Source organism: Gavialis gangeticus, unplaced genomic scaffold (assembly GCF_001723915.1).
Source record: "Gavialis gangeticus isolate Ggan-Ray unplaced genomic scaffold, GavGan_comp1, whole genome shotgun sequence".
Classification (NCBI taxonomy): Eukaryota; Metazoa; Chordata; order Crocodylia; family Gavialidae; genus Gavialis; species Gavialis gangeticus.
This window is the reverse complement of record NW_017729025.1, coordinates 98,924,900-98,948,257: the sequence shown is the minus strand read 5'-3', so window position 1 is coordinate 98,948,257 and position 23,358 is coordinate 98,924,900. Positions and strand designations below refer to the sequence as shown.

Sequence of the window (23,358 nt, the reverse complement as noted above, 5' to 3'; positions counted from 1 at the left end):
CTCGGGGCCAGGCACGGCCGCTCCCGCTGCAGCAGGCCGGGCCCGGCCGGCTCCCACTTGCCCTGCCTTGCCCTGCCCTGCCCTGCCCTGCTGGGGGCGCTGGGCTCCAGCCGCAGCCCCGGGCCCGCTGTGGCAAAGGGCATGGCTGCGGGGAGCCTGGGGTATGCCCCTTTCCCCCGGCTGCAGCCTCAAGGACTGCTCGCCCAGCCAGCCCTGTGGTGGGTGAGGGCCCTGCAGGATCCCGTTGGTAATTCCCTCCCCATAAAAAGAAAAGCAGCGAACCAGGCATTGGGCACGGGGTCTTGTGCCTCCGAGAGACCGTGTGCCCCTTTTGCACTGTGAGGGAAGCTGCCTCCCCATCTTGGCGCTGCTCTGCCATGCAGGGTGGCTGGACGGGAGGGCACGGCAGGGGCTGGGCTACTAGTGGCAGGGTGTGGGTGTCTGGGGTCAGTGCTAGGCCCTGTATGAGTCCCAGCTGGACGGGGCATGTGGGCTGGTGATCAGGAGGAGCTGTTTCCCCTTGTTTCTCTGTGCTCCAGTGTCTGTGCCTTTACACAGCATGCAGGGGCAGGGGCCTTTGCACCCCAGAAGGAGTTGGGTCCCCTGAGAGCAGGGACTGGGTCTTCCTCTGTTCCTTGTTTTACTCTTTTTCTTGCCCCTCGTCATCTCACGGGTCTCCACCAAGTTTTGCCCTGCGTCTGGGTCACTGGCAGAGCTGCACCTCTTCATAAACAAAAGTACTGAAGCTCTGCTGCCTGCCTGAGCAGAGTTGATGCTGCTTGCTCGGTGTGGGTCTGCGCCTGTCAGCAGGCTGCCCTGCGCCGTTCTTGGCTGGCTGTCACGGGTGTCCCCTCTCTGGGCTGAGTAGAGAGCTCTGTGTAGGAGACTAACAGTATGGATGGGAGCAGGCTGTAATTGCAGTGCCAGTATAATTAGAGGCTTCTGCCCACAAGACAGCTGCCTGGTGTCTGATTAGGCAGCGAACAATATGTAACTGCAAATGGCCCAGCCAGATGCTGTTGTAGCATCAGTTAAGGTGGTGTGTAACCGCCCTGGTCAGTGCTGGAGGCTGATCTGGGCTGTGGGCTGAGCCAGGGAGTGTAACCTGTGGGGAATGTGTTACTAGCTTATTGTGGGTCATTTCACACACGGCAGACTAGTTTTAGGTAGTGTTGAGGAGGGTGTGTGGCAAATGCATCTCCCTCCTGACCTGCTTGTGCACAGCCCTGCCAGTGCTGTATGATCTTGAGTCATGGTCCCCCTGCTGTTCCTGCCTCAGGATATCTCCTTGTCAGAAGCAAGGGGAAGAGGGAGAAAGTAGGTTATTCTTTCTTCTAGTTTTGGAAATTGTGAAGCAGGTAGTGAGCCTGTTTGGGAATGAGCTTAGGTAACCCACCAATGGGCCAGGGACTTCCTGGACACTAGGTGGTGGGATGAGTGGTGAATTTGGGCTCTCACTGAGCACTGCTCTCCTTTGGAATTACTGATGTGAGCAAAGGGAAGTCAGGAGTCTTTTGACCCTCCTTGCCATGCCTTGCCATCCACACAAGCCACAGTCATAGGACTGGAGGATTCATTTAATCACCCTGACTAATATCTTCCCTTCCCTCTGTCTGCAAAACTGGAGCATTCCTGCAGCCCCTGGGAAACAAGTATAGCCTGTCTCCTGCAGAGCAGTGACCCTGCCTCCATCCCCCATAAGACCCCAGTCTGCTCAGTGCTACAGACAGCAAACTTGGGGTCCCCTTAGGTTGCAAGACTCTGGGGTTGCTTGATCACTGTTATCCCATTTTCCTTGCCAGCCCTGTCAAAAATTGCCTGGCTGCCCATACTCGCCCTGTCTGTCCTGGCTCCAGTGTCTGAGGCTGCTGTTCATTGTTCACAGCTTTGGAGACTGATTTTCTGCCTGTGTCCTAGGTCTGTGAAAGTGAAGGGCGAAGGGAGATGCACACTGTATGTCCTCCAGTCAGAAGTCCCTCTGCATTTCCAAGGTGACTCTATCACAAATCTTGCTCTAGGAGGGCAGGAGCTGCTGCTTTCTGCTCCAGTGTCAGATTTGGCAGCAGTGGCTTCCGCAAAGCCTGAGGCTATCTCCATCCTTTTCTCGGAATGAGACAGTGTCTCTGCTCAACCTCCCAGGGGTGTGTGCGTCCTTGAGTAACTACCCTGTAGCTGTTTCAAAGTGCGTAGCTGTTTCAAAGTGTGACAGTGCCTGTAGAGAGTGAGTGAGCTGCGGGGCACAGGGTCCCTTTCGCATGGAGACTGGGTGGAGAGTGTTTAAAAGGAACATGGTGACTTACCCTCCAGCGCTGCTGGAATTGCTGGCCTAGCTCTTCTGTGCTTGTGTTCTTTCTGAACTTCTCCTCTCAGCAGAAGTGCTTTGCTGGGGAAATAGTTTGTTTTCTCCCTTGGACAGAGTTGATTTTGATTGAGCTCTTGATGGTGGGTTCTCTATAAAAATGATAGCATAGCAAGATTTCCTCTTAGGCCTTGATGAAAGGGGATGTCCATATAAAGTGGACAGTGACTGGGAGTATGGAGGGGGGATGTGCCATGTATAGCATCTGCTGTGTGGTGTTCTAGTTACTATTTGTGTGGTTCCCATCTGTGTTTCAGAGGGGTAGTTTTCACCAGGTCCCACTGCTGTAGGGGTGGGGTAGGGCTGGGCATCTGGTGTTTGTGGTACGGTAGTGGGGCAGTGTTTTGGGGAGGAGAGTGCTGGATGGTCCCTCTCCCTGAGAAACTCTTCCTCTTAACAGTGGTTGATTAAGAAATCCCATTAGGTGGGAATGTGGCCAGGACACCTGGGTTAAATCCTAAAGGAATGATGACCCAGGACCCTGAGGGTAGGTTAGATAGGTTTGTCCTAAGGTAAACCTATCTATCTATCTAAGATTTTCCCTCTAGTAGCATGGTGCCCCCTACCATCTAGATCAGTCCTGACCTTAAGAGTAGTGTGGCTGAGATGCATGCACCACCCTGCTGCACCTGAATGCTCCTTTAAGGCCCCCCTCTCTTGCTAGCACTGTGCAGGCCTGATGGTGCTCCCTGTGGCTTGAGCTGATGAGCTCTTGTGTTTAGTCAGTGATTGTAAGGAACAGTGGGCAGTGATGTGTGAGATACTGGTACTAAACTCCCTGACGTATGCCTTCAACAGCAAGGCCCTTAAGACCCACCTACCTTAATAGCTGATACCCGATGAGATTCTACTACCTGTTGTAGTGAGATTCAGGAGGAAGACTGCAGCAAAGAGTAAATTGTTACCAACCCCACGCTGAGTTCTCAGGAAAATAGGGTTGCTTTAGTTGTAGGGAGGGGGTGGAATCTCCCTTGCTTCCCACTGCTTCTCTCCTACCTCAGGAGAGGGCTCTAGTGGCCCATGAGCTCAGTGCAACCTCTGGGGCTAGGAAGAGGAAAATGAGGAGGAGGCAGCACCAGCTTCCTCCTGAAAGTTGGAGCAGCAGTAAGTTAGGCTCATGTGTTTTTGAGAGCAGGCTTATTTCTGTGCCGTATAATTGCCTTAAAGGGGGGTAGAATAATTGGCTCCAGCATTGATACAGACAAGTGCATCATGCCTGTATCCGGGCTGCAGATGGGTAATTCTTCTAATTGGGCTGATGAAGAGATTGGAGCTGGTTGGGTAATGAATGGCAGGAAGGAAATTTCCTTCCTGGCCACCTCACTCTTTGTGCCATAGATGAGCAGTCTGAGCAGAGTCCTTTTCCAGGCAAGGGGGATACATTCTCTTCCTAGCCTATCCCTTGCCATACAGGCAGGCAGTTAAAATGGGCCCTGAGAAGGAGCTTGAGGTGATAGGAAGTAAGTGGGCAGATCAGCTTAAGCCCACACACTGTAAACCACAGGGGTGTTAATAATCCATGGTGACAGAGGTACAAGCCCCATCATTGCCATAAGATGAGAGCTCTTGGTCTGCATTCAGCTTGGTCTGCCACCAGCACTGTGCTGTAACCCAGGCACAGGTTTGGAAAGGTAGCATTTCCCTGGGAGTAGGGAAGGGATGGGAAATGGGACGGGGTGCCTGCAAAAAGCATGTTAAAAACAAAGTTAGCTCCCGCCCACAAACCTCAGATGTGTTACTCAGCCTGGGGGCTCGCCAGGTGCCTCTGCTTTGTGTGTGTGTGTGCAGAGCCGGATGAGAGGAGCTTTCACAGTTCTTGCTGGTGCTTTGCTGGACCCTGCCTGCCCCCATACCTGCTGCTTTGGCCATTCTAGTCCCTGGCCCCTTTCTGAGGTAGTGGACCCCCGGGGGAAATTCAGCTGCACAATTTTCAGTCCTTTGCCCCCATGTCACAAACCAAGGTAACAGTGGCCTTGCCAGAAAGCTCTTTGCAGGAAGCAGACAGAGGGCTAGCAACGAATCCGTGATGAAAGCTTGCTACCTGCTAGAGTCCAAGCAGAGTTAGCTTCAAATAGAATACAAGACAAGGGTCCTGGAGCCATCTGGCCTTGGATGAAGGAGTGGGAAATGAGCCTACTACACTCCAGTGTCCCTCCCACCCCCAACTAGGCAGATACTTGTAGAGAAATCACTAACTGTCAGGTCCTTCCCTTTCCTTTTGCTTCACAGATAGGCAATGGGGTGCGGGCAGGGGAAAGGGAACGCAGGAACCCTCTGCAAGGCAGCTTCACAATTCCCTTGGCCGTGCAGACGTGGAGGAAAGGGGCCTCAGCTACATTTGGTCACATCTCGGACAGCTGCTTCTCTTGTGCTGACACCTTTGTTTATAGGGGACACCTGGCGCGTGGGTGGGGAAAGCTGCTCCCCCTACAGTGCAGTGTTTGCAGATCTTGTATGCTCTGCTCCAGCAGGCTCCGGGTCTGACCTGCTGCAGTCTTAAAGGTCTTGCTGCTGGGTTTTCTACCAGGGTTGTCTGGCTTTGAACTTGCCGGGGAGCCTGCCATTTGAAGAGCAGTGGGCTTTGCACTGGGCTGGGCAGCATGGTGGATGCGTGAAGGATGGGGAGCACAATGTCTGACGCTTCACAGAGCTGCCTGATCTCTACCCCTGCACCAGGAAGGAGCTGGGCACTGCTGCCACAAGCTACAGGTTTGGCTGGACTCTGGGCCTAGGAGTCTGACTCCAGGTGAAAGTAGAACCATCCTGGGCTCCCCTGACATCGCAAGGCAGTTGGCTCAGGACAGCTCTCACCCCCTTTTTCCCAGATTCGTCCATGCTCTGCTGCTTGCCTGGGGCAGGAAGTAAGTCTGTTCACTCCCTCTCTTGGCTGTACCTCTGCAGCTGCCTCAGCCAAGTTGCAGCTCTGGTTTTCGCTGCTCCACAGATTACACAGATCCAGGCACCAGTGTGGAAAAGGTGGCAGGGCCTGTAGTTTGACAGGCTGCCTTGGAGGAGCACTCTGGCCACACAGTGTGATATGAACAGCAAGTGCATGAGAGCACCGTACCCTTTCTGCCGGGGCAGGGAAGCTTTTCTGCAGGGACCTGTTTCTCATTCTGGGGGGGCAGTGGCAGCGGTGAGGGCAGAAGTCATGGGTATTGGTGATGTAGCAGAACGGCACAGGCTCTGTTGTATGCCAGAGCCCTGAGACTGCTGGGGTCCTGCTAGGAGAGGGGCGGTGCTGTGAGGCAGGGGGAAGCCTGGTCTGGAATTAAGAGGCAGAGGCATATTCATGGAATTGGGGTGACCTCAGAAGAAGCCTGGGGATAGTAGGTGTAAGTTCTGTTGGAGTGGCAGCTCTGGCTGTTGTGGCAGGAGTGCATCCTGGCAGGTGGCTAGGAATCAGCAGACTGGGCATGAGCATCTCCAGGACCTGATGGAACGATGATTCAATGCTTCTAAGAGGGCAGAGGCACTGGGTTGGGTTTCTTGCTCTGGTGTGGTGCAGAGGAGCAGACGGTTTCTCTGGAGATCTGGTGAGGCCTCTAAATATAGCCTCAGTTCTGCTTTCCTTGGAGCTCCAGTTTCTTTTGCTGCTATTCCCAGGTGACCGTGTGAGCTGACGCTCTGGCGTTTGCTCTCAAACCCGTGCCTGCTAGCTTCTGTAATGAGAGTAGAAGCCTCCCAACAATTCATGGGCACTGATCCCAGCACAGCCTGGGTCAGTGCTCACAGCGTGTCCTTGCTGCCTGGCAGTGCCCCATGCCCCTGCATGACCCAAATTCAGGGCTGCATCCCACCTTCAGCAGATGAGTGTCTGCATTCCACAAATCAGCACTGCTGCTGGCACTGTTTAACTCCTGTCCCCTCCCAGAAGAGAGACTAGAGATTAAATGGGCTTTGGGACTGAATGCTCCCTTCATACTTCAGTTGGCACAATTGAGGCATATTGGCAGATCCTGTGCATCTAGCAGATTAGTGCCAAAAATTCACCCTGTGCCATCTTCGCCAGGTCATAGCTCAGACATTGTCATACCAAAACATCTCTGGCTGGGTATGCTGTGGAGGTGTGCCATGCCTCAGCCTGGGGATTTGGAGATGAGGTCTGCCTAGCACGAGGGGAAAAAATAAACTAGGAGCAGAGAGGCTTTTGTCTTTCATCCCCTTCTGTTATGGGGTAAAGGTGCTGAGATGCAGGGTGAATGCGCCCAATCAATTTATTGGCCTGGTAAGCCGCACAAAAGTTGCCTACCTGTAGGAGAGGTAGAGCCCCTGGGTCTGTTTCAGAGATGGGGATAATCTGCCCGGGGCAGGATTCCTTCTGTGCTTGGGGGTTAATGCCTAGTAATAGGTAGTTCTGTAGCTCAGTTCTGGCTTGGTGTCTCTCCCTCTCCCAGGCGTAGTCCCAGCCCCTTCTTGCTGCTTTGCTCTAGTAAGTCTTTTTCTGATCTTTAACTTGAGGAAGCCATTTCTTGCTTCGTTGAGTTGCAGATAAGAAGGGGCCTCCCCATCTCAGTTGCTTTATTTCCTGCTGGTCATGTAGTTGCTCTGTGCTGGGTTCAGCCTGGGCTTTGTGACTGGTGAAACATCTGGCCTGTGGTCAGTGGCTGTATGTTTGGTGAGAGTCTGCCTTAAGTGTGCACATCTGGCTTACACTGCTCTGAGAGAGCCCTGCAAGGCATCTTGTAGGATTTTTGGCTGTCCCTAAGATTTTGATCTTGGTTTAGGAGCATCATTCATCTCTGGGGCACATTGTACACTCTGCTGCTCTATGGCAGATACCACTGAAGTCTGGAGATGATCCTTGAGGAGTGGGCTGGTTTGAATGTAGTTAAACAGCCTTGTTTAATCTCCACCACCTGTCACGTGCTCAGGCCTGCTACCACCATATGTATGAAGGCTATGGGAAAAGTCTTCTGTATGCCTTGCCAACCCTTTTTTTTGCTGTCACTAATGGTCACTGCTGAGCTGTTAATGTAGCTGTGCTTGAGTGATTTGTGGAGTGCCAGCTCACGGCAGAAATTTGTTACAGGCAGAGGTGGTCACAAACTTGCCTTTGGGTCTATTCCAAAAAAGATCACTGCAAAGTCTTATAAAATCTAGCCCAGGTGCATCTCTGCTGTACCTGAAGAGATCTTCACCCCAGGTCCATTCTACAGCTGGCAGGACCCAAGCCAAAGTTCACTGTTTCCAGGGGCCACTGCTTGGGGAGGGCAGCGGGGTGCCATCTCTGGGCTCCAGAACAATATCTGGCTTTCCCAGAAGTCACATGGCTGCTAGCTTCTGTCCCAGAAAGCCAGCAAAGCGAACAAAGAGTCTTTCTGCAAAGGGGTTTCCCCAGCCCTGTGCAGTTCACCTTCCACAGGAAATGGTGCTGCCACAAGCAGTGTTGCTCGCCCACCACCAGCGTGAATGATCATTTGGGTGCAATCCCAGAGCATGTCTCCAATAGCTAATACTGTGGCTCTTAGAGTCTCCCTAAGATGCATCCCCTTCCCCTCCCACTCTCCAAGGCCTGGCTGGGAGGTCAGTGTGGGCCTGGAGCCTGAATTCTTCTGATTGAAGAGAACCCCACCTTGGGCTGGCCTGGGCTGAGCTTCCTTGACAGGCTGAAGAATCCCAGAGCTAAAGTGCCCAAGGAGAGGAGGTTCATGTAGATGCTGGGTAGGACCACTCTCGCTTGCATGTCTCCTGCCTCTGGGTGCCAGCTCCCTGCTGCTTCTATACCCTACGTGAAAGAGAGCAGCCCCAGGCTCAGATGACTTGTATTTTATCTTCCCCGGCCACCCACATGTTTATTTGTATCTCATCTTCCCAGGCCATCCGTAGGCAGTGGCTTGCCTGCCCTGATTCTCCCTAAGCTTCTTAGCACAAAACCTGAGGTCACCAGCAAAGAGAAGGTTGCTCTTGCTAGCCTTGTTGTAGGCCCCCAACAGCCAGCTGACTTTAGTAGGGCATAGCGCGAGAGTTTTCTGTATGGATTTTTGCACCAATTAGGGGTTGGCAGATGGTAGGATTACAGGGCTGCTCTGCTTGTCTGTGGCTCCTCTGAATCTCTGAAGGTCAAAGTGGGATTTGTCCAGGTGGGATTTGCAGAGGCATGCAGGCAGCACCCCTCTGGGGCAACTTGATTGCAGGGATGTCAGCTGGCCTGGCTGTGGGTTCTGGGTGGCTGAGTGTGGAGGAGAGGGACTCCAGCACCCTGCAAGAGACCCCTTCAGTACATGGAGCTGAGGCAGCCCAGACAGGGGACATGTCTGCTGGGCCGTTCTTTTGCTGTTGTGCTGGCTGTTGTCAGAGAGGGCTGCGGTGATGTTGTTCCACCACTTGTCCTTTGCTCTGTAAATCCTGCTGAGCTAGAGGACACTTCCTAGAAGGTGCTTATGAAGCCATCACTTTTTGAGTAGAAGCCAACCCCTTGTCCTGTCCTGAACCAGTGCCAGGCTGCCTGGCTAGGAAAGAAGCCAGGCCATTTGGTACTGGGCCCTGGGGTAAGAACTGCCCTTTAGCTAATTTTTTCTCAGATCCTCCTCATGTAATCAGCCTTTTCACAGTGGGATGTGGCTACCAGGGCCTGCAAGCCATTGGACAAGTGATAAGGTGGTTATCAGGTCTGTAGAAGAGGCACATTGACTCTTTGCTCCTCTAATGCAGATGAAGCTTCTGTGAGCTAGACAGAATGATGTGGTGCTGGGAACGTGTCTGTGTGAGAGACGGATGTTAGACCAGCCCAGTGGTACAGGATGAGATATCCAGGGTCATGAGGGCAATTGCAGTGTCCTGTCTAAGAAGGGTGGCACTCTGGTTGGGCTGGGGGTGGGGGGAGTGGGCTGTGTTCTTAGCCTTGCTTTCAAAGGTGTGTCGCACAGATTGCAGCTGGGAATCAATGCTGCCAGCCCACGTAAGAGCTCTTTATAGGCCATTATTTGTTGGTGACATGCTGGTACTGTGTGTGCATGCCTCAGCCTTGCCCAGCTGGCCCATGCTGGGAAGCAGAGGGGAAGGGCACACTCCCGAGGTTGAAAATGCCAACAAGGACCCAGCTGCACAGGTGTTTTGACTCTAATTTGAATGTCAGAGGAAACAGGTGGGGAGAGTGGGCAGCTTTGAGTGGGTTTTTTTCTACCTTTGATTTCCTTGACTGATTGACTTTACACCACCTCCTGCCCTAGGTGGGATTCAAACCAGTAATCTGAGGTGGGGGGTCTATAAGCCATGTCCACACCCTGCTGCTTGGTCAGAAGTGCTGTTTCCTTTGCCCTAAGGAGTGTGCACAAGCTGACCAGTGCCTGAATGCAGAGTCTGGAGAGTCCAGTTCCTGCTTCCTTGCCCTCCTCTTCCCCTGATTAGGCAGGGCTTTGTTCTCGCTCAGGCAAAGTTTGCCCAGTCCTTTTGAAATTTATTTGAATTCCAAATCAGTAACGGTGACTAGCAGCCAACCTGCTGGGGGGAGGCAGGAGCCAGCCTGTTGCAATGGCCAGAAGCCACCTGTCCCTCCTCCCTGAGCCCTGTGAGAGGGATCTGGGTCATGCACACACCTGCAGCCCTTTGAAGCGTGACTCACAGCTTCCCCCAACTCAGAAGGAGGTGCTGCCCCCTGGTGGGGAGCATCATCTGCTGCATTTGATTATTGTCTTGTTGTTGGGCCTAACACAGCAGGGGACATGATGATGACAGGACATGTGGGAAAGACACAGTCTAATTGCTTCCCACACCAGAAGTCCCCAGAGTGTTTCTTGCTGAGCCCTGGAGTGAAGGAAGCATGAATTGCTCTTCTGTCAGCCAGGCCTGGAGTCTAGTAGGCATGGCCTGAATCAGTGCATGTCCCCCCCACCCCCCTGATCCCAGGCCAGGGCCGTGACGGTTCCTAGAGGGCCCGTACCCCAATCTCCTTTGACCTGGGTGGCTGGAGTGGGTATGGGCACAAAGGCTGCAGGGTGGGCCTGGTCAGTGGCAGCAGAGGCCTCTGGGCTGTGTTTGGTCTTGGCTGGCTCTGAAATGGAAAGGAGGCCTTCCCCTTCCTATTGTGGTATCACTGCCCCTCCAGGAGGCTGGACAAGGCTTCACAGGCATGTTGTTGTTATTGAGCTGTTCATGTGGTAGCAGGAGGGTGACAGGGCAATGGGGAGGGGGCTGTGGGACCCTGAAAGTCCTGGAGCCCTGGGCACTAGGAAGAACAGGGCCATGCTGTGTTTGGGGTGGGTGGGGAGACACTGGTGGGAAGGGTGTGCAGGGCACTTGCTGACCACTCTCTTTGTGTCCCTAGACTCCATCTGCCCCACAAAGGCGTCTTCCCTTGTCTCCAGGGCAACCAGCCCAACCGTTGGGGAACCAGGAGGATAAAGCACAGGCCAGCGGTATATAAGTATGTGGCATTTTTATTAGCTTGCCCAAGCTGTGTAGTTCAACAACTGCTGCAGCATCGCTAACCAAGAGCTCTTCTCTGCCACCTACCTTGTCCCACTCACCCTCCTGTGTCTGTACTAACCAAGGCTGCTCAAGACCAGGCTGCCTGCCTGCCCGCCCTGTGTGTCATTAACCTTGTTCCAGAGGGCAGCCTTCTGTGCTGGACTTGTCTGCTAACATGGCAGCCTTGACTTGGTTACCCTTGTGCCTTTAAGAGTCTTGTTGTGAGGCAGCTTTCCCACTGACAAGATACTAGGGACAATGGAGCAGCTGGTGGCTTCTTTCCAAGTTGCATTGTCTTTGTATTCTTCAAAGTGAATGCATAGCATTGTGCCTAACCACGGTGACTGGAACTCTGGTAAAGAACTTGAAGAGGACCTAAGAGAGAGAGATGACCTAAAGGAGTCTGACTGAGGGGGGGTGGAAGGGGACATTTGAGTCAGACGGGTCTGCAGTCACATTTCGGAGGTGGCTTGCCTGCTAGATATATTTAGAGGACCTATTGGTGGAACCCCTTAGTCCAGCATTTCTCAACCTGTGAGTTGCGACCCAAAAGTGGATCAGAAGAATATATGAAAGGGTTGTGAACAAAGTTTAAAAATGGATTCTCCTTTAAAGGAGAAAAATGTGGGAAATGTGGCTTTTCCCTTACAAGCTAGCAGAGTTCCAGCCTGCAAGGGGCTGCTTGGGGCCCCCCATGCCCGACACACACTCACTCTCTGCCCCACACACTAAGGAGCTGGGGACAGGGGGCAGCCGGTCAGGAGTGAGGGGCACTGGGTCAGGACTGGCCATCAATGTCTACAAATGGGTCCTGATGCAAAAAAAGGTTGAGCGCCTCTGGCTTAGTCAGTCCATCAGTAGCATTAGACAGTAGGATTGTAGGTTGTAGCCATGGGGGGTCTAAGGACATAGGGCAGACAAGGTTCTTTGGGTAAATCCGATATCTTTTATTAGACCAACTCGAAAATTCTTTGGTCTAATAAAAGATACCGAATTTACCCAAACAGCCTTGTCTGCCTATTAGATGGCAGGTACACCCATGGTGAGAGAGGTATCACCTGGCAGGGTGGCTAGGACTAATGGTGGCATAGGACCTACTGAGGTGAGTTTCTAGGGTAAGTTCTTTGTTATGAGGTGAGGGAAGAGATCCTAGATCCTGGGCCCTAATGCTCTCTGGTCTTTAATTGTATCACCCCATTAGTAGAATCTCCTTCACAAGGCATTCTCCAGGGGAGGCTGGATAGACCTCTTTCTGTGTTGGTCTAGGAGCAGTGCATTCTATGTCTGCAGGGATTTGGACTAGATAACCTTTGAGGTCCCTTCCAACTCTGTGATTCAGTTAACTGGATCTGGCCCTCTTTATGCAGGCTGCTATACAGACACAACAGGAAGGCATTGTGCCTGTTATGTAGAGCTTACCATTTCCTGGTTTCAGTTTGACATGCTTTAGCTGCCTGCGAGTGTCTGCCCTATACCTGGTATTTCAGTAATTCCTGCTCTTCCCTTGAGTGCTTTGAATGATGGACTAAAAGATGCTGCCAACCACAGACCTTCCAAGTCCCGTAAGGAGTCCCCATTTCAATGTCCCTTTGTCATTAGATACCAAAGTCTTCATCAGGCAATTGTTTAAGTAGCTCTCTACCCAGATTAACGCTGGTTGGAAGGAGACAGAGGTGGCTGGGACCCTGTGTCTGTCCCTAGGGAGGGACAGAGTGGCTGGGATCCTGTATCTTCCTACTGCCCTAAACTGGGATGGGCAGTATGCCCTATTTTTGTGTGATGCTGAAGTGAAATGTGGACGGGAGTGAAGTGCTGCAGGTTAAACACCAGGGGGCATGGGTGCTCTTCACTCTGCCCTGAGGAGCAAGATGGAGGGAAGCTCTCCTGGCCTAATGCGATTCCTGCAGCACAATTTGCTACTGCTTCATCCAGCCTAGGGTTCAGTGTCCCCAGTAATGAGTCTCCTAGCCCCTCCCCTGGGAAACCACTACCTGACCTCATCCATCTCGCTGGTGAAATCTTCCTTCCCAGCCCTGCTTGAGCCATCTCCTTTGCAGTTCCTTGAGGTCCGCCCTAGGCCTATCCCTGACCAGTTAGTTCATCTCCTTCCTTTGTTCTCCCCCTCTGAGGCTGTTATACCTCCTTTCTCCACCTGAACCTAGGTTGGAAGAGAGTATTTAGCTTGTTAAAATCTTTCCTTCCTGCGGTAGGCCTAGCAGAGCCTGCACACAGCTTGTTTCGTGCTGGTGTGTAGTGAAGTGAGTGGGACTGTGACCAAGGCAAACCACTATCCAGTTTGAGGACTTTGGTGATGACTGCTTTCTATGTTCTCCTGTGTGCCCCTGGTGCCCATGATGGGAGCTCTCACCCCTTGTCAGACATTGCTGTCTGGTATTTGCATCCCCAGAGTGCTCTTCCCAGTGTTGCTGGGAGTGAGTATGAACAAAGGTAGTCAGTTGAAGTGGTGGGCACTTGGGCTGACCAAGTATCAAGGGTTACCTCTTAATCTTGCTGTGCACAAAGGCGGTGTTTCAAGAGATAAGCCAAACTTCTCAGTAAGAGGCTAAGCACCTATTTTGCACAGTTCTTCTCTCTTGACCCTGCTGGCATTTCTTCTGGGATAAGAAAACCTGAGCCTGCAAAGACAATTTCTGTGTCATCGCTCATGGGGAGTCTCCCTGCATTGTCTACTCTTTCAAAGGGGCAAAGTGAATGATACTGCATGGCAAGGGTAAAAGAACCCAATGGGCAGGGCACAAAGGGGTTGGCCAGCTCTGACTGTAGCATGAAGCTGCAGAGAGGGTGGGAGAACATATTATACTATCCTGGAAAGCAGTGATCCCTCCTCACTTGTAATTCTGGAATCCCATTTCCAGAAGGACAATACAGAGAGAGGGAGAGAGAGTCTGGAGGCAGCGAGGAAAAATTATTGGCAATCTAAACAGACTTGCAGATGGAGAGGAGGCTAATAGGAGAGGATGTGGTAGATAGAAGCTGTAGATCATAACAGATGGCCTGGAGTTGATAAATTGCTCCTCTTAACCCCGCCTTTATGATGAGAAGCAAGTTGGCATTCCATTTAATTGACAGGCAGCACATTTAAACTTCCAAATGGATTTTTTCCCCTCCCCCACTATATAATTAGTTTGAAACTCACTGCTACAAGGTGCAAGTAAGACTAGAGATTAAGAAAGATAGGAAGTTATGTGAATGATAATGTTCCCGCTTACACAAAGTAGGATGCAAATGCTGTTCTGGGGTCAGAGCCAAATTGTATTGTGTGTGGTCATGCAGGTAAAGCAATGGGACCCAGGAGAGCCAAATTGAATTCTGGTTCACCATGGGGTTCTGAGCCAATGGTCAGGACCTGGTTTTTGGAGAGGTTGAGTACCCCAGATCCCATCCAGTCAAGTCTTCCCTGTTTTCTGTGTAACAGGCACCTGCAGGAACTGTTGTTTGCTCTTGTGGTTACAGGTGCATTTCCCCGAATGGAGCCTAAGCCCCATTGCTTGGAAAGCCTGACTCAAGGCTGTGTGGGGGTTGTTGGGGAAACAACCCCTGAGAGGTTCATTGCTGAAAGCTGTGGTTTGTGCTTAAACACATCAGACTGAAACTGGTGCTGGTAGTAGCAACATAGAAGGTGAGGAAAGCCTTCAGCTCTACATCCACACAGTGTGCGTGTGGGGCTGGGGTTAATGACTCATGCATGAGAAGGTGGTTGGCCTTCAGGAAGATGTGTGCAGTTGATTCAGTGCAAACATTCTCTCCTTTCCCCTTGAACTGCCTTTGAGGACTAGGTGGGCCTGGGGACTGACCTTTGACTAGTGTTGGCTGGTTTGTCTGTTTGTAGAACCATGGGAGCTGGAGCGTTGGCCCCACTGAGGGCATTTTTGGTGGGTGCCCAAAATACACATGAACGCCACCCTCCAAAACAGACCAGAACAGAAAGGCTGTATTTGACATAAATGAAAACTGGGAAGTGATGTCAGAAAGAGAGAAGGAAGTCTCTACTCTTTCCAAAGGCTGTTATAAGTATGGAGGGAACTGGGAACAGGGGATGCAGAGTGTACTAGTTGGACAGGGGCCTCTGGCTGATCTCCATAGGAGGAGTTTCTCTTGCTGACACGACAGCCAGAGGACAGTCATGTCTCACTTTTTATATGATTTCCTTTTTAAAAAAAGGAAGGAAAGGAAATTAAATTGTGGTTGGGCTAGGGAAAGCTGTCACCGCAGCATGTGAATCTGATGCTGGACTTGGGGACCACCTTCTGTCCAGTCCTTCTTGTACTTTTCCCCCTGCTTGTCAGTTTCATTCCATGCTTGTCACAGCCTGTGACAGCAGTGTTGGATTTTTCTGTGCTTCCAGACTCCTTTCAACCTCCCCCCCTCCATTCCCTCCCACTAAAGTCCTGCAAATCCTAAAGTTAGTGGATCCTTTTCCTTATTGGGAACAAGGCACAGAGCTAATGGCTATGGCTGTCATTAGCTGCTTACGATAACAAACTAAGTGCTTGGAGCCAGATACGTCCTGGAATGGAGGAGCTGTGCAGGGCTGCAGACTGGCAGGGGAGGAGACAGGCTTATTTTGCTTGATACGTCCTGGCCTTTGTCAGGGCCCTTCTGGGGCTCTGTGCAAGTGCATTTTGGCAGTGGCATGGGAAATATGAGTGGGTGTACTTTGCGCAAGGAGTGAGACGGAGATGGTGCCTGCCTTGCGAGCACGCTAGATTTTTCTGGAGACAGCTTGCTGAGGCCCCAGCTCTGCTCTAATGTTTCCTTCCCTTTGGGCGTCTCCAGCTCTCTCCAGCTTCCCTTCCCTTCCCTTCCCTGCCAGCAACACAATAACAGCAGCCATTGCTGCTGGAAAAGCAGGCATCCTGGTGGAGAGCTTGCTTGTGCATCCTTTGCAAAGGCCATTTGTTCCCTTTGTGGTAACAGAGATCTTCTCAGGATAGAGCTGTGTGTAACAGTAGCTGTTGCTCAGCCTTCAGGCCCCATCTCCCTTCTGGTTAATGGTTTCCTGTGAGCTGCTTTCTAGATACCCATCAGCAGAGCAGCAGCGAGGCAGCTGGCCATGTATCTGACTGTGTGGTTCTGGCAGGAATCTGCCTTGACATTTTGTTGCTCTTGCATTACTGTCTTCTTTCTGCAGTGTGCCTGGGCTATGTCCAAGCAAGTGCCATGAGTGCCCAGTCTAATTTTAGCTGTGACATGGTGCGTGAGGGGAGTACAATCATGGGGGTATAGGGCGAGAAAGGCCAAAGGCCTGACTGTAAGCTTGCATGATGACTCACCACAGCCCTGTCCATTTCTGTCAGATCTGATTACAACTTCTTGTGTCTTCAATAACAATAACCACTGACTCACTCCTTGTGTGTATCGTGGGACAAAATGAGACGTCAGCATGGCTCAGCCTGGCTGGGGGATGGTGAAAGTTTCGTTCTTGTCCTCTGCACCTTGTGTTTCCGTCACAGCTGCCGCTAATAGTGACCAGAACATGTGTGGTCACCTGCCTGGGTGGCCCAGCATGCAGGACCATGAGTCCTCCCTGGTGCGATGGTGGCAGAATTGATGAGTCCATTCCAACCCCTCACTCTGAAAGGCCATTGCAAGGTGTGGTATTATTCAGGTGGCCACTGAGGAGATCACTGAACATGCAGAACCTGAGGGGGAGAGTGTATGCGAAAAGGAAAGAGCCCCGATCTGGGGGTGGAGGGTGGGGAGTTTGCAGCCCTGAGAGATTTAACTGCATGTTGATGCAGCCAGTTGGGCCTCTAGTTAGAGACTAATAAGTCCTATGGAACCTCATGATGCCAGTTCTGTTTTTGAGCAGGGTTGTACTTGAAGGATGGTTTGCATGGCAGAAAGCTAGTGGGTGGCTAGCTGATACCTGGGAGAGAGTTCTGCCAATGGGGCAGCATGGAAGAACTTTGTGTACATGCATGTGTGCAACATGTCAGTGGCAGACAGCACCCTCCCTGCCTCCTGTATTCTCTGCTCTGTGGATTTTCAAACCAGGTGCTGCGGCACCTTGGGGTGCCTTGAAACCCTTTCAAGGGTACTGCAGGATGCCAAGCAATGTTAGTGTTGTCAGCTGTGCAGGCTTGGTTCACAGTGTAAACCCAGTTTCACATAATGTTAAAACATTCTGACCTGGTGTGATCTGAGTTCTTTGCGACAGAAGAATAGCTCTATTATTTTTCTGTAATCAGGAATTGCATGAAAACTGAGAGCTGTTGTTTTACAAGGGGTGCTTAAAAATGTTGAAAACCACTGCTCGACCCTCTTACCACTCACCTAGAAGGACTTCCTGGATAGCGTTGACTGATGAGTGAAGCATTCAGGTGAGGATACAAGTATGATAACGGTTGTACAGGATCCAGGGAGAATCCTAGCATCTGGCAGGCCCAGCCAAATACCCATAGAGGGGCAAGGCCTTGCTTCAGAGGTGCTAGTTCCAGCCTGGACCCAGGAGGCCAGGAGGATTGGCTAGATCACAGGATTGGAGAATGGGCTATACAGAATCTTTCCTCTTTGGGACACTGATTGTTATCTGGTATAAGCCTAAAGATTGGTCCCATCTCTGATGCTTGTTCTTTGGCCTGTGTGAAGTGGATTAATGGGTCGCCCCACCTGTTCTGTGGGAAAGCACAGGTCTCTGTCTCCAGGACTGTCAATTCAGAGGTGTTCAGGAGTGCAGAATTCTGTTTAGTAAAAAAAAAAAAAATGATTGGATCACTTAGTAGCTGTGCCTCTCTTCTACTCCTGTCCTATGTTGCCCAGGCTCAGGAGGGGACATTTGCACTCTGCAAAATATAGTTGCAAAATGGAGTAGGTTGTGAAGGAAGTATGGGGTGTGCGCACCCTTCTGTTGTGTTGCAGAGGCCTCAAAGGAGTTCCTTGTTCTCTGCTAGCCTACAGCACATGGTGGTTCGCTGTGTGTATTGGGGTTGAGGGGCTCCTCTGTGATTCGCGTCCAAATACAAGAGTAAGCTCTTGGCATGCGGGGAGGTGCCTCCTCAGTGTAATTCTTATGTTACAGCAGTGTTTCTCAACCTTTTTTAGACCCAAAGGACCTCTCCATAACTATTGTGAATTGAACAGGACCCCATTTCAAACACTTATTACAGTGCTGACTTCCTCTTGCAGGCCCAGGAAACCAGGGGAGAGGAGAGGAGGGGTGGTTGGGCAGGGAAGAGCCTGTGCTTACTGCCTCGCAACCTGTGGCACCCTACAAAGGATCTCGTAAAACTGTGCTTGGGAATCACTATGCTAGAGAGACCTGGGCAGGAGCTCAGCTGGGGTGGACATTGTTATGTTCCTGTACCTCAGAGAGTATCCCTCCCAGGGAATGGAGTGCCCCTGTATGAGGGAGGCAGACAAGGTTCTTTGGATAAATCTGATGCCTTTTATTAGACGAACTCAAATAGTTGGAAATAATTCTTCTTTGCAAGGTTTCAGGTATAAATACCCTTTGTCAGGCTGAGGAAGCTAAGAGCGCACACCAACTGCAGATGCTTCCTCAGCCTGACAAAGGGTATTTATACCCGAAAGTTTGCAAAGAAGAATTGTTTCCAGCTATTTGAGTTGGTCTAATAAAAGATACCAGATTTACCTAAAGAACCTTGATTGCCTATGTCCTTAGACCAACACAGCTACAGCCTATACCCCTGTAGGATGGAGGCATGCAACTGAAGCTGTTCATAAAGGGGAAGAGCTGGACTGGGAGAGTGATGGGCACAGGAGTGTCATTGTCATGACTGAAAGCAGGGACACTAGTTCTGGGAGCTGAGAACAGCTATCTCATCTCAGTCAGTACCAGGCTGTCTGCAGCCTTTGGCTATGCGTGTTTGGGGGGCATTTATGCAGGCAAGTACGAGCAGTGGATGTCTAGGGGGCATACGTGGCAACTTGCCATTGGATCAGAAGTTGACAGTAATGGCAAATGGATGTGGTAGCAGTCCTATCCCAGGTAGATTGTGTCTTTTGCCCCCCACAACCCTGTCCACACACAAGCACACAACTGAGAACATGGTCTCCCTTACACATCAGCATCACTGAAGAGCTGGTCAGGCAGTAAAACACTGCCCTTGGGTGTGTGTACTTCAGGGTGCTGTGTGGGTTCCTGTAGGTTGGAGGGCAGCGAGGGACTCGGCACGTGTGTGGCTGTCTCTCTATCTGGGAGAGAGCCTGCAGCCAGGCTGCTTGAAGAGGAAGTGCAGTTGGTTATTTTAACTACCGCTGTCACGGCTTGGAGCATGGGGAGGAGGCGGAGGCATAAACAGAGCTCTTACTCTCCAAACTAGGACTTAATCTGCGAGGGCTGGCGCTCTGCTCCTTCGCAGCCACTGCCTTCCGCGCTTCACCTGCAAGAACTCGGCTTCCCCGTGGCGGATCAGGTCACAAGGGCTTTTCCTTGTCCTTTCCCCTTCCTCCTCCCACTCCTCATGCTCTCCCCATGTTTCACTTCTTTCATTTGTGTGCTTTTGTGGTGGGGAGGGAGATTGGGAGGAAGCAAGGGGCTGTGGGGGAAGTGGGGAGGGAATCACTCTGGCTCTCTGGTACAGTCTGAGGGAGCACCTCATGCCACCATGCTGGTTAAAAGGCAGGGAGGTTGGACTGGGGACAGGCAGATCCCAGAGTGATCTTGGAGCTCCTCAGCCCAGTCCTTGCTGAGCTGCTTTGTGTTGCAGAAGGGGGTAAGTCAGTGCTGTCCTGTTGTGCTGCCAGTTTCTGGAATGTCGATATGTGGGGACTCAGAGTCATGGCCTCTGGCAAGCGTAACTGGTACCTGTGGCTCCTTGCCACATGGCCACGTGTTCACCTCTGGGGGATTGGAGAGTCAGTTTTCCTGTGGGGGACACATTTCAAGCAGCGCTGCCTGCCTGTCCCTTCATCACTGACTGTCCCCCAGCACACGCAGCACGGGATAGGGCCCTGGAAGTAATAAAGTGGAAGTTGTTCTGTGCCAGGGACTTGTATCCCTAAGAAAACCCCCACCCCCACCCTGATGAGCCAAGTCTTGCAAGGAGTTCATCCTCTGAATAGTTTGGGAGGGCGGGACAATGGCTTCTGGGCTCTTTGCAGCTTCCTTCCCTCTAGCATTAGTGAGCAGTTTCCTTATTCCACTCTGGTTCTGTGAGGAGCTAGCAGGAGCTCTTCTTGTTCTGCATCTCTAGGAGGAAGACTTTGATTTCCAGAATGTCTGAAAATGTGAGACTGAGGTTCTGCTGCCTTCCCTATGCACGTTTTGCTCAGTCTTTCCAGATTGCCCACTAGGAAGTACTAGTGTTGTCTACATGCTGTTTCATGGGTCTGTGCCACCTTTCTGTGGATTTCACTGCCTCCACCTAATGGGGGACTGTCTCAGTATAAACACAGTGTGTACACCAGTGTTTGCATGAGACCCGGCCATACAGCTTTGCTTGCATCAGACCTACTAAGAGAAAATTCCAGGGCCTGGACAGGCAGCTGTGATCAAACAACTGAGACATGGGCCTGACTGTAAATAATGGGTCCCTTTGGTAAACTTGGTCTGTGTTCCCCTCTGTGAGACATGGAACTGTATGTAGTGGAAGAAAGAGTCAGTCCTGAGGGAGGACACTGGAATCTGCTAAATAAAACTTGGGTCAGACTAAGTTAGCCTTCTCCTGACCTGCATCTCTGGCCTCAGCATTTCCGTAGCTCTTGCATTGTTTTGTTGTCCTTTTATGCATGTAAGTCTGCAGAGGGCACTTTGATAGCTAAGAAGTGCTACTGTCTTCCCTCCCTGAAAGTCTTAGCAACACTTGACATGATTAAAACAGAAACCAAATAGACTTCTCCCGCTGTTGATGCTGCTGGCTCACTTTCTACACTTTGTTCAGTTTGGGATAATTGAACCAGATTTGTCAGTCTTGCTTTCTGGATCTTGCACATTAGCTCGAGGCTTCACTGATGGTGTTGTGAATGCATCAAAGGACTTTTTTTTTTAAATTGAGAAAAAACACTGTCCTTGTCAATGAAGTTTGGAAAAATCAGGGAGCTGGGGGGGTTGAGGAAAGAGGGGTCACAGGAATACTTCTGAGGGCATTGAAGTGGCAAATCTTGATCTTGGTCAGTCAGTTTGGGTCCTGTTTAAATGGACTGAGGCCTGCCTGTGGGTTGCAGTGGAGGTGGTGAACAGCATGCGTGTGCTCTTGGGAAAGTGCACGCTATCACACTGAGGCTGCATGCATGTGAGCAGTGCTCTTCAGAGATGGTGAATAGATGCGGGCATTGCATCAGATAGGACACCTAGAAAGAGAAGAGCAAGGAAACAGTAGTTCTTATTTGCAACTGTCTGAGGCCCTGTGTCAGGCTGGAAGGGGGTCATGATGCCTGGGTGTGCATAAAGAGCACAGTGGAGCAGATTTGGGACCAGAAGATCTTGTAGGGGCTCTGAGCACGGATTGGGGGTGCCACACCGATGACTGACAAGTAAATGATGGGGTGGTCAGTAACACTTCTAGCTAGTTTCTGCCTCTTCCATTACCAGCTTTCATTCTGTCCTACAGGACCTGAATGAATTCAGGTCCTTCCCTTGAAGGGGAGGTGGGAGAAATCCCCCTTTGCCTTAGTCTGCATGCTTTGCCTGTGTCACATAGAAAAGATCTCCATAATGGGAAGCCCCTCATTCAGCTCTAACCCACTGAACTTTATCTATCCTGTCTATGGGACAAACGCCTGTAAGAAACCAACAAGACTGCTACAGTTCTGCTCAAATCCACCTCTGCCAGGTGACTCGCCTCTTATAGCCACAGCTAGTGAGTCAGCACGTTGCAAGCGCTGCTTGTCACCAACTCAGTCGGTCTGTTGTGGTCACCTGTTTTCTTTGTTTTTGTGCTTTTAAGAAGACCGTAAGTGGCTGTCTTCACCAGTATAAAAAACCCAAAATGTGTATGATATGGAGATGACACTCTCAACATAGAATCCCAGTGGGACAGAGTTTTTACTTTAGGGGACGGTGAATGAACTAGCAGTAGCATAACTGGATGGCAAAAGGGACACTAGCTTGGGGTGCCTACTTAGAGGGGGCACTAGGAGGGCAGCCCCTCACTCCAGTGTCTTTGCTGTAGCAGGAACAGTCCCATGCCGTCTGGCCATAGGAGCTGGATGGGGATGGGGGGGGATCTTTGGGACTTGGGGGCAGGTAAGCCCTCCCCCCCAACTCTCCCTGTTCTCCACCGCTCAACACCCTGCCTCCACAGGGAAGTTTTGCCCAGGGCACTAAAATTGATAGTTATGCCTCTGTGAACTAGTTACCGTGACATGAACAGAGGTGTGGTTTTACTGCACGTTAGCTCTTCTATGGTAACTGTCTGTGTACGCTGCTATGATTGTTTCACAGATGGCTACGCTACTGCAGATCGGCTTTCATTTTTTTGTGGGGGAAGAACATGTAACAGGCAGTTGCCTCAGAGCAGGTTATGCACAGTAAATCTGTACCCTCCTTTCACTTCACAGTGACGAATTCATCTGCCAGCACCTTCTGTATAACTAGCAAGGAGAATCCTGTAACTCAAGGTTTAGCTGAAGTAACTAGCCTAGATCTCCTGTATCTTGGCTGCACTAGGGTTTTAAAGTGATGGTGCTGTCTGCATATAAAAAAAAACAAAACAAAAAAAACCTCTCCTTTTTTGCAGGAAAGAGATAGCCAGAGCGTGCGTGTATATGAGTTCTGTTTTTTTTTATTCTTAGAGTTGCACATTGGTTACTTTTTATTGCCAGCTGACAAGAAACAAAGGCTAGAAGTTACATGGATTGACTCAGTGAGATTTGTCCTTAAAGGATACTGAAAAAGGGCTGCATTTATTTACTAAATCACCATATTGAACACTAAAGGAGAAGCCAAAAATATTGCTCTTAAAAGCAACTACGATGTCCAGCTTATTAACTGTGGCTGATTCTTTCAGAAGAAGTGAAGTTTTATCATCTCTCTCCTCAATGCATGTGGGTTCTTTGGGAAACTGCTGAAAGAGCTTGTTTTCCCTAGTAGATTCAAATCCACACTTCAGTCGACAGTTTTCTCAATCTGTGTGGCAGTAACTTTCATGGAAAGCTGTTTGGCTGTTGGCGATGGTTCTGTCCCTTAAGAAGCCTCATAAGAAACGCACAGCTCCAGCTTGAAGTCTGTTAAAATAGGAACTATAAATACAGGAGCCAGTTCCTAAATTTTGACAGATTTCCTGTTTGAGGTGCTGTAACTTAGTGTCTTGGTTCCCCTGCCTTTGTTATGACTTCTAGAGTTAAGGTTACCAGCAAATTCAGTTATTCTGTCTGTACCTTGAAGCAGACCCCAAACAAGACTTGTAAGGAGTCCCATGCAGAGTACCTTTGTAGCAGCATCACTGGAGATGGCCAGTGCATGTCCCTTGAGTACCCAAACTCAGCTACTTCAGCAGTCTGCTATGCACCACTCAACTGAGATGGACCTGCTGTGAGGGCAAAGAGTGAGTGGGACAAGAGCAGCTCATATGCTTTGGATCTCTAGACAGCCACTCTGAGACAAACCCCATTTCAGAGACAGCAGTACAGGCCAGAGAGCAAGCCACCCCTACTCTGCACCCCCC

At 50.9% G+C, this 23,358-nt stretch overlaps 1 protein-coding gene across 3 annotated transcripts in view; it reads left to right on the top strand.

Moving 5' to 3' along the window:
* The window catches only part of DGKZ (diacylglycerol kinase zeta), a 104,931-nt gene that overhangs the window by 16,592 nt on the left and 64,981 nt on the right, over positions 1 to 23,358 (top strand). For 2 of the 3 annotated variants that reach the window (XM_019519299.1, XM_019519301.1), the window contains exon 2: positions 10,626 to 10,724. The exons of the other annotated variant lie outside the window; for it this stretch is intronic. In XM_019519299.1, coding sequence (XP_019374844.1) covers positions 10,626 to 10,724 — 99 coding nt within the window. The remainder of the gene's footprint in view (positions 1 to 10,625; positions 10,725 to 23,358) is intronic. 3 annotated transcript variants of the gene reach the window in all.